The following is a 15,567-nucleotide window of genomic DNA, read 5'->3' on the forward strand; positions in this document are numbered from 1 at the left end:
TGAATTCTAAATGGTCTTGTTTTGGTCAGTGTAAACAAAACAATCTTGTTTGCAATGTACACAGAGCAATACAAAAATGAAAGTTTAAGAACAGGGTTACACACAAACTCCATGACCCTCATTCATCATCAGAGAGCTGCAGGTCTTCAACAACATCCTCCTGTCCTTCTGCCAGCTTTATGAGATCAGCAGAAGACATTGGTTTAGGAGCCTTGGATTTATTTTTACCACCTCCCTCTTCGTCATCATCACCTGGAGAACAGACAGGAACAGCTTCAGTTGGTATTCAATGAAACAAACAACCTCAGACATTGTTGTTAATAGACTCTTGTGTAAACCGTTTCTGTTTTTGGAGAAATTCTGAAAAGTCCAACATCAGGCTCATTTCCCTCACTAAATGACCAAGCCTTGAAACTATCTGTGAAACGTCTGTCTGGTTAGGAACGCTTCAACCAATACTGAGCAGATGTCTTGGACTTAATGAGCTGAATCAGCTGACCAACCAGATCACCTTTAAAAGCTGGAAGGCAAAATTTCAGATGGAGGGTGACGCGGGATACAGGAGCAGGGAAAATACATTTTCTCTGAACATTTAAAGGCCCACTCCAATAAAAATCATGTTTTTGGTCTTTTCAACTTGCTCCTGAGAAATGTTTCTGATGATGGACACAAAGAAATTTGAGCTTAAAGTTGTATTTCTTTCAAATTGTTGTGAATCTGGAGCAGACAAAAAATGTAATTTAAAAGGAAGCGTGTTTGTTATGTAAAACATACGCTGGGCAGGCCACAAACTCCCTGCACCACTCCATTAGGATGCATCCACTTGTACATGGATGTAGTCACCTACATCTTCGTTTTTCCCCATCTGAGCAGGGATCTGGTTCAAAACTATAAAGGTGGACAGCTCCAATCTCATTGTTGTTGCCCCGGTAATGCTATGTTGGGGGTGAGAGGGGCTGTAATATAGTGGGAGAGTGTGTACATGGACCTCTCAGCAAAGTGTCTGTGTGTGTGTGTGTGTGTGTGGGGGGGGGGGGGGGGGGTCGGTCTTACTCTATGCAAACAGTCCCGCCCACAACTTAACGGTGAATTTCTCATCAACTAATCCTGCTCTGCAGAAACTATGTTCTAGAAAAATACAGTTTAAAAAAAGAAATTGGCCTAAAAACAGCATAATTATAATTAAAAGACATCTGGGAAGGTTTTGAAAATAGATCAAGAGATGATCGAAATAAAAAGATAGTCATCTTAAAGATCTCTTTTATCCTCATTTGTAATTTTTAATAAGAGTTTTCCTGATAAAACTTTGTAATTTAGTTTTTCATTTCCAAAGTTGACATGTTTACTCAGGACAATTTCAATATTTGCTACGTAGAAGACTGGAAGCACAAAAAAAGAAAGAAAAAATCACTAATAATAATAAAGTTGCTGTTACTCATTAAATATCAATGTTGAAGATAAAATGGATACAGTATTCGCTTTAGTAAAATGCATAGTGATGTTATACAGACCTGAGTCTTCTTCCTCCATCCCCTCTTCATCACTGAAGTCAGACAGATCTTCAAGGTCATCATCATCTTCATCATCAGATGCAGGGCTCCTCTTCTTACCTGAGGGGAAAGGATAAGAAAACATCACGCTGCAGCGACTTTGTGTGGTGTTACTTCCTTCAGATGTTCCTAAGTTTGTAGTGGCACATCACTGATGTCTGAGGACTCTGGAGACGCAGATATGTGGGCCAGGTATCAGAGGCAGCTGGAAGTGTCTATTTCCCTCTGAGATGGAACTGAGAGTCGATTACAGGCGCCGCTGCTGCTGCACAAACACCCATGACAGTTTACTACCAGCAATTTCAGACATCTTCTGCTCACGGCCTAAATATAGTAAATGGAGATAGCAGGCAGGTTCAGAGCCCAGATGATGGCAAAGTCAGTGTATGCTTGCTGGGTTGTGTCAGCGTGCTTTAAAGAGAAGTTGTGGAGTTTTTCTGAACTTGTGTTGTGATACCTGCAGAGAAGAGTGTGTGCGTGTGTGTCTGTGCGTGTCTTCTAGCCAAAGGGACGACTGGGGTTTGCCGGCTTTGAAGTTGAAATGTGATGAGAGGCTGACGGCACGATGGAAAGAGGCAAAGCACAGGACTTCCTTTTAGTGCTACACGGTTAACACAAACACACAGTTTATAGTTGATGCAGATAAACATCTATTAAGAAATCAGGTGCTGCATCTAAAACAGTAAACATGCCCTTGATTTCTCCCACTCTTTGTAGCTCACATGTTGTGAGCAGTTTTCATCGGCGCCTCGGAGGTTTCACCTAAATGACCTAGATGACTTATCGCAGTCACCCACCGACACCTCAGACACACATACTTATCAATCTAAATTACGGGCCCACTCCTCTCAGATTGCCCCCCCTTTTGTGTCTGGAAAAGGTGAGACCGCAAACAGTTTTCTGCGGGCTGCCCAGAAGCTTTTTCTCTTCCAGATTGGATCACGTCGCGGTGACTTAGTTATGGGAGAGATGTCCAAGTGCGCCTTCACACACGTGTGCAAGAACATGCGGGGGCAGCTAGCTGAAGCTGCCAGAAAAAAAAAAAAAACAGCAGTGGAGGAGTGGGAGCGGCCACCTCTGGCTGTTCCAGTGGGCTGGTTTGAATTAGAAACACCCGCTGGGATCCGAGCCTGCACTTCCTGTCAGCCAGGGAGCGTGGGGCTCAGTGTGTGTGAGCAATGGAAGTGGAGGAAAGACAAATAAAAGAGGAGGAGGGCGGAGGAGCCGCTTGCCGGCAGCTGTCCATCCGTTTGTGGGGACTCTAGTTACAATGAAGTCCAGATGCATTAAAAAAAAGGAAGAAAATCTCCACGCAGTCTCCTACTTTCCTGCGACTTTGCAAAGAGCTTGACTGTTCTTCAGCACGTCTATGTGACACTGTGAAAGACAGTGAAGCTCTCTATGATCTGTGGAATTTCCCAAGTGGGCAAATTTGCAGCAGAGGAAGGAAACAAGCACTTGTTTTAGACTTCTGCAAACTAAACTGTAAGGATATCCTCCTACAATTAGTTTCTGTTTTCATATTTATTTCAACAGAAGCTCGATGTGTTTTAAACATGTGGTAACTGATCCGCCCCAAATGCTAACAGCTTTTGAGCATTTCTAAACAGCAAAGAAATCATACTTGGCCTCTAATTGCCTTTAAATTTCACTCCCTCAAATGCTGTGACAAAATACAGCCCCCTAGAGGCCAGGACGGGCAGTGCAAGAGGGCTCCCCTTACTATGGTAAAGAAAAGCTGCCTGCAGAGTGAACTCACCCTTGATTTTCAGTCCTCCGTTCTCTTCATCTGAGCTGCTGTCAGACTGGAACAGATCCTTAAACTCCTTCTTGTCCTCTATTTTCCTGTCCTGAATCTTTCTGCGTTTGATCTCAGGAAGGTCCAAATCCTCCATCTTTTACAGGAAAAAGGAAAATAGGAACGAAAGCACAAAGACGAATCCTTCTGTGACAATGTTTTCATAGCAAACTGCTTTGTCGTTTTCCTCCTTTGTTCAATGTGAAACGTCAAATAAAGTTGCCTTTAAAAAGTTATGATAGCTGAAATAATCGGTTTTTTTTTGGTTGCTCGGATAATTACCCTCTCTTTGCCAGAGATCTCCAGCTGGATCTCCTTCTCCCGCAGCTTCTTCCACTGGCTGTGGTACCTGCTGAGGGGAGTCCCCTCCTCCTTGATCCGTTTCTCCCAAACCGCCTAAAACAACACAGTAAGAGTTTAAATACACAGAGATGGACGAGAAGAATAAAATGATCATTCAGAAGGATTTTTCCCCGGAGTCCTTTAAATTCTTGAGCAGGTTCTTTTACACTCCTAAATCATTACAGCAGATATAGGGTTTAAAAGCACGGGCACGACAGAGACACAAGTCTGAAGACAGATTAAAGAAGGCTGAAAGAAGACCCCCAAGGTCTGTGTGGATATTATTGATCTGGCCCAACTGCACCTGTTAGCTTAACGCTTCTATCGCAATTTTCTGTGCTACTATTGGCTGAAACTGAGAGGAACACGGGTGTGCTGCAGAATACAGGAAACGCACAAACCAACGGGTTCCTACTAGGAGATGAAACAAGGTTTTACTTTTTTTAAAGACCTCCAATTAAAATAGTGTTTTAGGTGTTTTTAACATGTGGCATTTTTCTAATAATGGAGAACATGTATAAAGAGAATTAAGCAGAAAATTGCATTTCTGAGTATTTCTTTACAAAAATCGTTGTGAATCCAAAGCAGACGAAAAAATGTTGTTGGAAAAAACTTGTAGCTGTGACGTAGAAGCAACAATCGCCAGGCGACAAGCTTCCTTTTCTCCATTCTGATGCATCTGCTTGCAGACGACTAGATCCATGTACGTCTTTGTTTTCGTTTTCCTTGAGCTGGTGTCTGGATCAAAAGTGTACAGCAATATTGCTCGCCATTTTTATTACATCAGTAATGTTAGATTGGTGGATTGGAGGGGTTGTATGCTGGCGGGAAAGTGTAAACAGGTGGATGATGGGAAGTTGCGACAGACTTGCTCTGCGCCAACAGTCCCACCTACAACTCGGAGGGGACTTTTCTGGTGAACTATTGACGTTCTGCAGAAACTATGTCCTAGAAAAACAACACAGGTTTTTTTGATTTGGGCTAAAAGCAGCATAATCCTCATGAAAAGACTGGGAACAGTTTTCCAATAGATCAAAAGATGATTGGAGAGGGACTTTAAAAAAGTTGGGAAAATAACTTTCACAAAAGGCAGACGCAGTCTCAGAAGGACAATATTACAGCAGCCCTAAAATCTTTGTAACTTGATGAACAGAAACTGACCCCGAAAAACAATATATTGTGGCTGAAGCTCAAAAGTCAATCTGTTAAGATTAAATAATAATAAAAAAATAAGAATTCGATTGAACTAGGTAGCTAAATCCCCCCATAACCTGGACTCTGAAAAGAGGTGTAGACAAATACAAATTGTGTTTTTCTGCTGCATCACTGAGGTATTTTGACAGAAGTGTGTCCAACATTTAATCTGTGTTCAGAAACTGACAGTTTTATGTAAAAGATTTTAAATCTGTTTCTACCTCAAACATGGTAACGTTAAAGTTTGTATAAGAGAAACATTTGCGATTTATTAGTGAGTGCAGTGACAGTACGGTAAGAAAAAAAAGACAGAAAACTCTGCAAAAAATTAAAGGATACCAGGAAAGACAGAAGCCTGACCAGAGGGCGTCTCAAACAGAAGCAGGGTAACATTAAAATTGGCTAACTCCAAGTTTGGGTGACGTGCCTGCATGGGACTGATGGCTACAGAGGGGGGCATGGCCTTTTCACTGCGGGAGCAGCGGGAATCGCCCCTCATTCTTGCCTGTGGTGAAACTTCTTCTGCCTCAATGCAGAGGAGTCGATGCCATGGCAACAACCTCCCATGAGCCAAGTGCCAAGGCAACAGGTGCAGACCTGGTGTGGAATCCCTCTTGTGTGTCCTTGACTATGCACAGAACAGCTACATTTCCATAGAAAACCTCTTCTTTAATTGAATTAATACATGTTTATACATGTTGCCCTATAAGACCAAACTTGTAGTTCCTAAAGGAAAGTCTTTGACTGCAAAAACGTGTCCTGAACTGCTGGAAGGAAGGAGGGATTCTGGTTTTATCAACCTTACATTTATAAGATGACAACATTATGGGGGGGGGGGGGGTCATGAAATGACAGCATATGCTTAATTTAAAATAACAGTTAATTACTTTTTCAGCCTTCTTGTTCTTTTAGAAAAACCACCTGCGGACTGACCCCAGCTTCTCCTCCATGGTGTCTTTACAACGACTGTTACTGCACGTCTACCTAAGAATATGCTGTGTGATGATACCGTGGAAGGATGGTTCCACCCTGATCTGAGTCTTGGAGACAGTGTGAACAGAAGCCCCTTAGTGGTTACTCACAAAACTGGTCTGGCTCCAGGTATTTTTTTTCTAAAACAATCTGACAGCTAAAAGTTTCCCCTTGTTCCAAAATTGGCAAGATGTGAGAAAGAGGATGCAATGGGACTTTGTTTGTGTTTAATGTTGATACTCTTTAGGTTTTTATTGTGAAAGGTGCTTCAGACTACCCATTTACTTACACTCTGTGAAAGCAGGAGCAAGCAACATTTTCAAATGTTTGCAGCACCTTCAACAAAGTCTGCACATTTTTTCACATCGTAGTGAAAACATTTTTAACATTTTAAAGAGACCAATGATTTTTTCCCCTCAAAAATCTATTATTAGGAATCAGAACTTCTAAGGGGCAGTTGCCGTCTTTGAAACCACCTCCCAAACTTACCACAGCAGCTGTATCAGCCACTCCAAAGGTGGCCTTCTGCCTCTGTGCTGTGATGTAGTTGCTGTTCTCCTGAACCTTGTCCAACAGCTGGCGCATGGGCTTCGAGTAATTGGCCACTTTGCATTCTTTCAGAAAAGCCTTTAGCTGCAGGAATATGGAAAAATTCAAAGCGTGAGGAAAAAAACGAGCCAATATAATACAAAAAAAAGCCTAACGGTCTGCTTCCGGTGCTTCTTTAAAAAACAGGATGCTTCCTTTTCAGTCCTGTCTGATGCAGGTTAAACTCATAGTAAAGAACTATAGATGATCTAAGACAACCATGAAACAGCTGATTTAAAGACCCACTTTGATGAAAATGTTGTTTTTTTGCCCAAACATGTTATTGTCACATTTTTCTCAAGACATGTATAAAGAAAATTAAATCTTAAATTGCATTTCTAAGTATTTTTTAGTTACCATAAATCATTGTGAATCAGGAGCAGACAAAAAAATGCGGTCGCAAAAAGCTTTAAACTTTGATGTCAACGCTGCAAGCAACAAGCTCCCCGCTTCCACCCATCCCAATGCATCCACTTGAAGACGACTAGATCCATGTATGTCTTTATTTTCCCCATTTGAGCTGGAATCTGGCTTAAAACTGCACGGCCGGGTAGCTGCAGGATTGCTCGCCATTTTGTTGCACCTGCAATGTCAGGTTGGGGATGTGAGGGACTGGAACCTAGTGGGAGAGCACTCAAACAGAGAGCTCGGGTTGTTTCACAATGGTCCAGGCCACAACTCATAGGTGAATTTCTAATGAATCGCTTCCGCTCTGCAGAAATTATGTCCTAAAAAAACAACTCAGGTTTTGTAAAATTTTAGCTAAAAACAGCAAAAATCATAAATTGATGACCACTTGTAACGCTTTTCAAACAGATCAGAAGATGATCGGAGTGGGTCTTTAAGGCTATAAAAGAAACATACAACAATAAAACACACACAAAATGTATATTATAGGTGGAAACAAATACAGAACAGACAGTTCAAGCTGGGTCAAAGTTTTAAAAAAAACTGTGGGGGTTATAAAGCTCAGCAGATCCAGACATAAGGAGCAGGAGTGAGAGGAGAAAGCAGCTTAGTGAGGCGAGACAGACGAGACCTTTTTCTAGCTTAAAAAAACACAATCATTTGAAACTAAACTTGAATTTCAGTGAGTTTTGAAGCCCTCAATGAGCAGAAAAAAATGGGTGGATGGTTTGGTGGAAACAAGAAATGCAGAAGAAGCAAACAGAGAAACTCCAGTCAGTGACGATTTCCCAACTAGGAGGCAGAAAGAGTGACTTCAAAACAAAGCACTTCACTGGGATCTGTTGGAATAGTTATGAGGAAATGCAGTTTCAAAGTCCAATAAAGTGCTTTACTCTTGCTAACTACCTTTAGAGAAATTAAAGAATTGTGAGGTAAATGTTTATAGACGACAATACCTGAATAACGGTGGGCAGAGCCAGTTCAGGGAAGCTGATGGAGCTGGCCTGAGAGTGGAAGTACTCCAGCATCAGGTCATACAGCTGGTCCATCAACCCGTCCTAAGACGAAAGGCAAAAGTCACTTCGCACGAAATAAAAAGTATCATTATTTTCCATTTAAACTAAATATATATTTTTTTAAATCTCTTTATTGTGGAATTTAAAGAACTTTTTTTTTTTTTTTTTTTTACATAAATGGCATTAAAACCAAGCAGCAATATTTGTTATTTCTGTTCTGCCTGACTTTTCCAGCCCGTGTGGATCAGGTTTGGCGAGCGCGGCGGCTGCCCAGGTGACAGCAGCGCTAACAGTTCTAGGCAGCGGAGCGGGAGGATAATCCCACAGAGCCGCGCTGCAATCTTCTTGGCTGCAGCACCGAGCGTGCCAACTCAGGGACAGTTTTAGCGCCCCTCCAAGGACGCGTCAGTTCTGCCCTCAATCCCCTTATTACCACACACAAGCTAAGTGAACTGCTCATCTGATCAGCAGCTCCTTGTCAGAGAAAAACAAACACAAGTATACAGAATTGGCTCCCTTTCAGCTGCTCACACGAAAACTTACCTTGTAGGCTTTCTCCATCAGGTTGACCTTGTTTAGCTTCAGGATGACTGCAAAGTTTATGGGTTTCTTACTCATTCGACCCGGCTTTTTGTTGAAGTCAACTTGCTGAAAAATCTGTAACAGAAGCATAAAAGAAAGTGATCTTTTACTCTTAAGTCCTAAATATTTCCTTTATACGTGCATGGAGATGCTACATGAAGCTATGTAAAACCAATCAAGACCTATAGAAGGTGAAATCCATTGAATTGAATCTCTAACCATGGCGCTCTTGCCTCACAGCAAGAAGGCCCCTGTTTAAGTCCCGGCAGGGGAACCTGCAGTGGGACCTGAACCAGAACATCAATGGGGGACCTTTCTGTGTGGAGTTAGCATGTTCTCCACGTGCATACGTGGGTTCTCTCCAGGGTCTCCGGCTTCCTACCACCGTCCAAAAACATGCTTCATAGGTTAACATGTAGTTGTAGAGTTAGATAAGTTAACTCTTCTATAAGAGTTCTGGTAAATCGCCTGTCCGTCCTGGGGGAGGATCCCTCCTTCATGTGGGCACCCCTGAGGTTTCTTCGTTTTTTCCGGAATCCGGTTTTTAGGAGTTTTTCCTTACCGCTTAGTCAGTTTGTTAGTTCATTTTAGTATTTTCCTATTGAACTCTCTGTATTCATGATCCTTTTGAGTTCATGGTTTACTTCGAAGCCCATCGAGACGACTGTTGTTGTGATTTTGGGCTATACAAATAAAATTGAATTGAAATTGAATTGAATTAACAGGCAACTCTAAACCGTCCCTAGGGTTGAATGTGAGAGTGAATGGGTGTGTAATTGTGACCCTGCAACAGACTGGCGACCTGCTCAGGGTGTCCCCTGCCTTCGCTTATAAGTGGCCAGGATAGGCTCCAGCAGCCTCGTGACCCAGAAAGGGAACAAACAGAAGAAGATGAATGAATGAATGAATCTTCAAGTGGATGCATCGGAATGGAGCAAAGCAGGGAGCTTCCGGCTAGCCGTAGTAACTTCTACGTTACAGGTACAAGATTATTCCAACTGCATGTTTTAGTCTGCTTCTCAATCTCAACGATTTTTACAAAGAAATACTCAGAAATGCAATTTTGAACACAATTTTCTTTAAAATTGTCCTCCATTCTGAGAAAAATGCTAAAAGAACATGTTAAAAACACCAAAAACACCATTTTATCAGAGTGAATCGTTAAAGTAATAGGTGATGGATATTTTAAACATGGAATAAACTTCCCATCCTCTCTGAAGACCTCAGTTGCTGACAGAGTTTTGATCTTTGTCAGCTGATGCACTTTTTATAGTGTGGGGCCTTTTTTTTTTTTTTGACAAGCTTCAGTTTTCACATCTACCCACAATGTGCTAGTAAGATTCTGCTCTGAATATTTGGAAGAAGCCATTCTGACTCCACGCATGCATATGTGTGTGTGGGGTTGTCAAAGTTCTGTGTGTGCAGCAGTGCAACGCTCCTGGCCAGTGCTGTCTGTACAAACATAGGATGTGGTGGCGGTCTGCGGGGGAGCCAGGGGAAGTGGGAAGGCATGGGCCAACCCTGGTGAGCTCGCGCACACACACATACACACACACACACAAAGAAGCAGCTACTGAAGCAGGAAGCTCCAAATCATACACCCCCCTCGGAGATACGAGAATACACAGACACAGAGGAGGAAGGGGGCTGCTTCTGCTGCTCTAATTAAAACAGTAGCACCGTACCTCAGCCTGTCTTTAACAAGGGAGTAGTGGAAGACAGGAGTAGTGGAAAACAGGGGGGGGGGGACAAAGAAAGCACAGGAAGTATTGTGTGTCACAAATAAACAAAGCCTGCTGCTGGGGGTACCGAAGGGGAGGAGCATAGGCGCCCGCAGAGGATGTGGTCTGAACAGCGCGTTTGGACTAGCATGCAAGCCACAACCGAGCCTTTGCCGCTTTGGTCAAACTGCTACTGCACGCACACGCGTACGGTCATGCACCAGGCGCTGACCACTCCCAGAAGGCCGAGCCTGCTGCGCTTTCCAGCCCAGTGTCGCCTGGCAAACCGCAACAAAACCCCCACAGCATGTGCAAACGGTCGCTCGAATTCGCACGTACAAACACGTGATTAACACCTGACCCGAAAAGAGCGCTGTCAGTTGGTGACCCGTGATTTGTCTGATAACAAAAGGTGGCTCCCTTGCTGTTCTGCTTTTCAATGCGTTTCCACCCAGGCTCCTTCTGTTGTGGCCGTTGAGACCAAAATGCCCTTTATACACCGCTGATGTTTTTCCACAGCTAACCACCGACAGAACATTTCATCACATCTACCTTTTCGTTCTTTCCATTTGTTACACAGACAACTAAAAGTTTGCTGTGTGTTTAAGATGTTTGAGGCCCCCACTGAGGGTTTTTGAGGTGCACCACTTCAGTTTAGGCTGTTGGAAACTTTACTAAATGCTCTGGAAGCAGCACTGATCCTGCCAGAACTGCAGGAGGGCGACTGGAGACGACGGGAGGTCTTACCTCCAGGAGGAAAGGCAGAACTGGCACAAAAGTGTTGGTGCTGCTTGACAGCAGAGTGAGGGCTCTGCAGCAGTGCATCCTCAGAGGGTAGTATTTTGCAGTCGGCACCAGCCTTAAAATAAAACAAGAAGCAGTTTAGTGTCTCCACCTGCTGCTGGGAAAATGTACTGCAACATGATGGTTTCACATCAAATAAAATTACAAACTAAAAATGTAAGAATGATGCTTGCTTTTAAATTTAAATACCTAAACATCAAACGTGCATTCAACAAACTAAAAACAGCTTGACCTGAAAAGACCTTGATTGTCTCTTTTAGTACAAGCACACCTGAATGCTCCAGTACCACTTTCTTTTCAGTTAATATAGCTTTAATTCATTGAAATATATCAAATGTAGTCTAAAATATTATCATTTTTATTTTTATGGAAGCAGTTAGAGTGAATGATTTCAAACATTTTGCTTCTTTTTCATTTGTTTTAAATTTGTCAAATTTATTCCAAACAAGAGTCCAGAAATAAAAATAGTTTGAGAAATTATTTACACAAAAATATTCAAAACATTTTGGGGAAAAAAGTTAATATTCAGTTCTACCCCTAAAACATTAATGATACAGGATATAGTTTATTAACAATATCCTGTTTCCAACATACATGGAGAATAATAAAAAGATTTCACTTTTTTAAGCTTTATGTAAAGCTAATGTTAAATACTGTTAACACTCACCCCTACTTTGGTATTTATATTCCATATACAGTGAGGTCAATAAGTATTTGATCACCCTGTGATTTTAGCAAGTTCTCCCACGTTTTTGCCCAATATCTCACAATACAGAGCCCCGTTCATCCTCTCCTTAATACAGTGCAGTCGTCCTGTCCCCTGTGCAGAAAAACACCCCCAGAGCATGATGCTTCCACCCCCATGCTTCACTGTAGGTATGGTGTTCTTGGGATGAGGCTCCTCCTCCTTCTTCCTCCTCCAAACACCCCGAATGGAGTTAAGACCAAAAAGTTCTATTTCGGTCTCATCTGACCACAAGACTTTCTCCCATGACTCCTCTGGATCATCAAGATGGTCATCGGCAAACTTCAGACGGGCCTTGACATGGGCTGACTTCAGCAGGGAAACCTTCTGTGCGATACATGATTTTAAACCATGACGTTTCGATGTATTACTTATAGTAGCCTCGGAAACGGTGGTCCCAGCTCTCTTCAGGTCATTGACCAGCTCCTCCCGTGTAGCCCTGGGCTGAATCTTCACCTTCCTTAGCATCATCGATACCCCACGAGGTGAGATCTTGCGAGGGGACCCAGTCCGAGGGACATTGACAGTCATCATTAGCCTCTTCCATTTTCTGACAATTGCTCCAACAGTTGTTCTTTTCTCACCAAGCTGCTTGGTAAAGGCCCCATAGCCACTTCCAGCTTTGTGAAGGTCTACAATTTTGTCTGTTGTGTCTTTTGACAGCTCTTTGGTTTTGCCCATGTTGGTAGTTAGACTTCTGACTGATTGTGGGGGGCACAGGTGCCTTTATGCAAGCTAACGACCTCAAACAGGTGCCACTAATTTAGAATCATGAGCAGAGTGGACTTGGACTATTTAAAAGCAGAACAGCAGGTCTTTGCTGGTCAGAAATCTATCTGATAATCAAGTGATCAAATACTTTGTTGTCACAGTAATATACAATTAAATTGTTTTTAAAAAAAATCGTGCAACGTGATTTCTGAATATTTCTTCAGATTCTGTCTGTCACTGTGGAAATACACCTATGATGAAAATTTTAGACCCCTCCATGTTTTCTAAGTGGGAGAACTTGCTAAATCACAGGGTGATTAAATACTTATTGACCTCACTATACATACAGTGCAGAAGCATATAATCAATAAAAATGGAAAACTACAAGACATGGTGGTAAACTGATATTGCAATTACTTTCCTCCTACATTAATGCTAAAGAGTAAAATGAATTTATGGCACTTGACTGATGGGACATAACTAGGCCTGCACAATAAATTGCAAATTTATAGTCATCGCGATATCAAGCTGTGCAAAACGCATATCGCAAAAGACGGTGAAAATTGCATTAAATGGCAACCTTAAATGTGCTTAAACTATCTTATGGTAGCCTGAAAGATTTAATTAATCAAATAAATCGCTCTATGCGTTTGACCAATTGGATGCACCCCTCCATGTTGTTGACCAATTGGATGGAGCTCTTTTATGTTAGATGTTCGGCTCCTATGTAGACGAGGGTCATTTGGAGTATGATTTAAATTATGTTGACTCTTCTTTAAATTAAACTGTTGCAGCGAAATGGGAATTATGTTTTTGGCTGTTTTGCTATTTATTTTAGTGTCGTCGCAATATTGATCATTAATATTGCAAATCGCGAGTTTTCCTCGTATCATGCAGCCCTAGACATAACTGTTATATAAATCTTCTCACCAGAGGTATTCATTCTGGAGCAGATTCAGCTCTTGAAAAAGCATCTCTGTTATAGTACCTAGCTTGTAATGTACAAAGATCGAAAGCATTCATTGCTCCGTGTGGAACACATGCTGTTTTAGCGTGTCATCGCAGAATCACAACTCGCTGGTTTCATTTACGGATTTGTTCCTGCCATTTTGATCATGAGATAAATAAGCAGGAAAACCATTCAGGCATGAAGCATCCTTTGAGTATGGAGAATGCTACAGCCATAAGCTGTATTATCCTTATGCTGCACCTAAAAGAAAGGTTAAAATGCATAGTGCGAAAGGGGGTCTAAGGGCAGGGATGCCAGTATAGCTTAGTCAGTTTGTTAGTTCATTTTAGTATTTTCCTATTGAACTCTTTGTATTTGTGATCTTTTTGAGTTCATGTTTACTTCGAAGCCCATCGAGACGACTCTTGTTGTGATTTTGGGCTATACAAATAAAATTGAATTGAATAGAATAGTGTCCAAGTTTAAAGACCCACTCCAATGAAAATTGTGTTTTTAACATGATCTTGTGGCTCGGACTACTTCTTAATTCAAACTATGATGGAGCAGGAGCAGACGAAAACCGGCGAAGGGCAGGCCAAAGTCTCCCTTCTCCACTCCAATTCTGATGCATCCACTTGTAGACAAATAGATCCAGTATCATCGTCATTTTCCTTGTATGAGCTACCATCTTTTTACGCTACTGTTAGCTTGGGGTTGTGAGGAACAAAGCTAAGGGGACAGAGTGTAAACAAAGGAATGCTGGGATTTTAATGTTGGCGTAACACCAACACTCCACAACTCAGTGGCAAAGTCCTAATAATGAGTTCCTGCTGCTCTGCAGAAAAATCGTCTTAAACGACACAGGATTTTGTTTTGTTTTTTGCTTAAAAACTCCATAATCGTAATTAAAAGACCACAATAGACAAAAATATAGTTGAGTGGGACTTTAAGCTGTTTCAAACCCAAGATGGATTCTCTTGTTGTTTGCATTACCGGAATGTTTGAGAAGCGCATTAATGGCACTGCAGTAGATGGATGCAGTCTGTGATTTGCTTTGTTTGCAAAAAAAAACTGCATGTTGGGGGACAAGCTTATTCAGTACGAGAGATCATTCCGGACAAGATATAAAAGACACTCAAACAAGGAATTTTTCTCTATATATACAAGCATTTGGAACACAACGTATGCGAGTTACGTTTCATAAACACAAGCAAATGTACAACTGCAGTGAATACGTTTTCTGATCAAACTCACTTGATTGTGCCGATTACGACTTGGCAGAGTGGATAGATGAGAGGCTGAAGGACGTCGCTGGGATGAAGGGTGCTGAGGACTCGGCTCCACAGGTACAGACAATGAATATACTGCCAGTTATACACAGACTGATACGTTTCCTACAACAAAAACCCAATTGAAAAAAGATGTTAAAACAAGAACAAGCTGGTGTGCTGAACATGCATTCGAGTTCAATACTGACTGTACATCAATATCTTTAAGTCCGCTTTAATAATAATACTATCATAAAGTCATCATACAGCTAAATCCTTTCTATGTGTACTGAACACAGTGGATCAATGATCCAGCTCTAACCCATTTCTTTATTGGATTATTTGACATGGATATTGCACATTAAAGACCCACTTCAATGAACATTGTGTTTTTGGTGTTTAACATATGTCACACGATGAATGACATATATAAAGAAAATCTAGATTAGAACTGCATCCTTAATCATGATGAGTCAGAAGCAGATAAAATAATGGTAGAAGGTGGCCTTCTTTATGGTGTAAAAAATGTGCTGGGCAAGCCACAAGCTCTGCTCCATTCCAGTGCATCCACTTGCATATAAATAGATTCATGTACATCTTTATTTTGCTGGTTTGAGCGGAAATCTGGCTCAGAACTGTACAGCTGGATGGCCCCAATATTGCTCCCCATTTTTGTTGCACTGCTAATGTTAGCTTGGCGCTGTGAGGGGTTTTAAGGAAACGGGAGATACTGTAAACAAAAGGTTGATGGGATATCAGTGCAGGGTTACTCCACGCCAACAGTCCCGCCCACAATTCAGAGGCGAATTTCTGAAGGACTACAGCAGCTCTGCAAATACTATGTTCTATAGAACTACATTGGGGATTTTGCCAAAAAAACTGTGTAGTCGCAGTTAAAATGCCACTGGGGATGCTTTTA

At 41.8% G+C, this 15,567-nt stretch overlaps 1 protein-coding gene across 4 annotated transcripts in view; it reads right to left on the reverse strand.

Moving 5' to 3' along the window:
• Positions 1–15,567, reverse strand: part of noc2l (NOC2-like nucleolar associated transcriptional repressor) — a 19,725-nt gene continuing 4,158 nt past the window's right edge. For all 4 annotated transcript variants that reach the window (XM_078950728.1, XM_078950729.1, XM_020704576.3 and 1 more), the window contains 9 exons: positions 14,635–14,774; positions 10,919–11,030; positions 8,412–8,525; positions 7,809–7,910; positions 6,346–6,489; positions 3,631–3,744; positions 3,310–3,445; positions 1,512–1,610; positions 1–252 (listed from right to left, as the gene is read on the reverse strand). In XM_078950728.1, the coding sequence (XP_078806854.1) occupies positions 119–252; positions 1,512–1,610; positions 3,310–3,445; positions 3,631–3,744; positions 6,346–6,489; positions 7,809–7,910; positions 8,412–8,525; positions 10,919–11,030; positions 14,635–14,774 (1,095 nt within the window). In that variant the 3' untranslated portion in view covers positions 1–118. The remainder of the gene's footprint in view (positions 253–1,511; positions 1,611–3,309; positions 3,446–3,630; positions 3,745–6,345; positions 6,490–7,808; positions 7,911–8,411; positions 8,526–10,918; positions 11,031–14,634; positions 14,775–15,567) is intronic.

This window comes from Oryzias latipes, chromosome 7 (assembly GCF_053564925.1).
Source record: "Oryzias latipes strain Hd-rR chromosome 7, Olatipes_Hd-rR_3.1".
In the NCBI taxonomy this organism is placed as follows: domain Eukaryota; kingdom Metazoa; phylum Chordata; class Actinopteri; order Beloniformes; family Adrianichthyidae; genus Oryzias; species Oryzias latipes.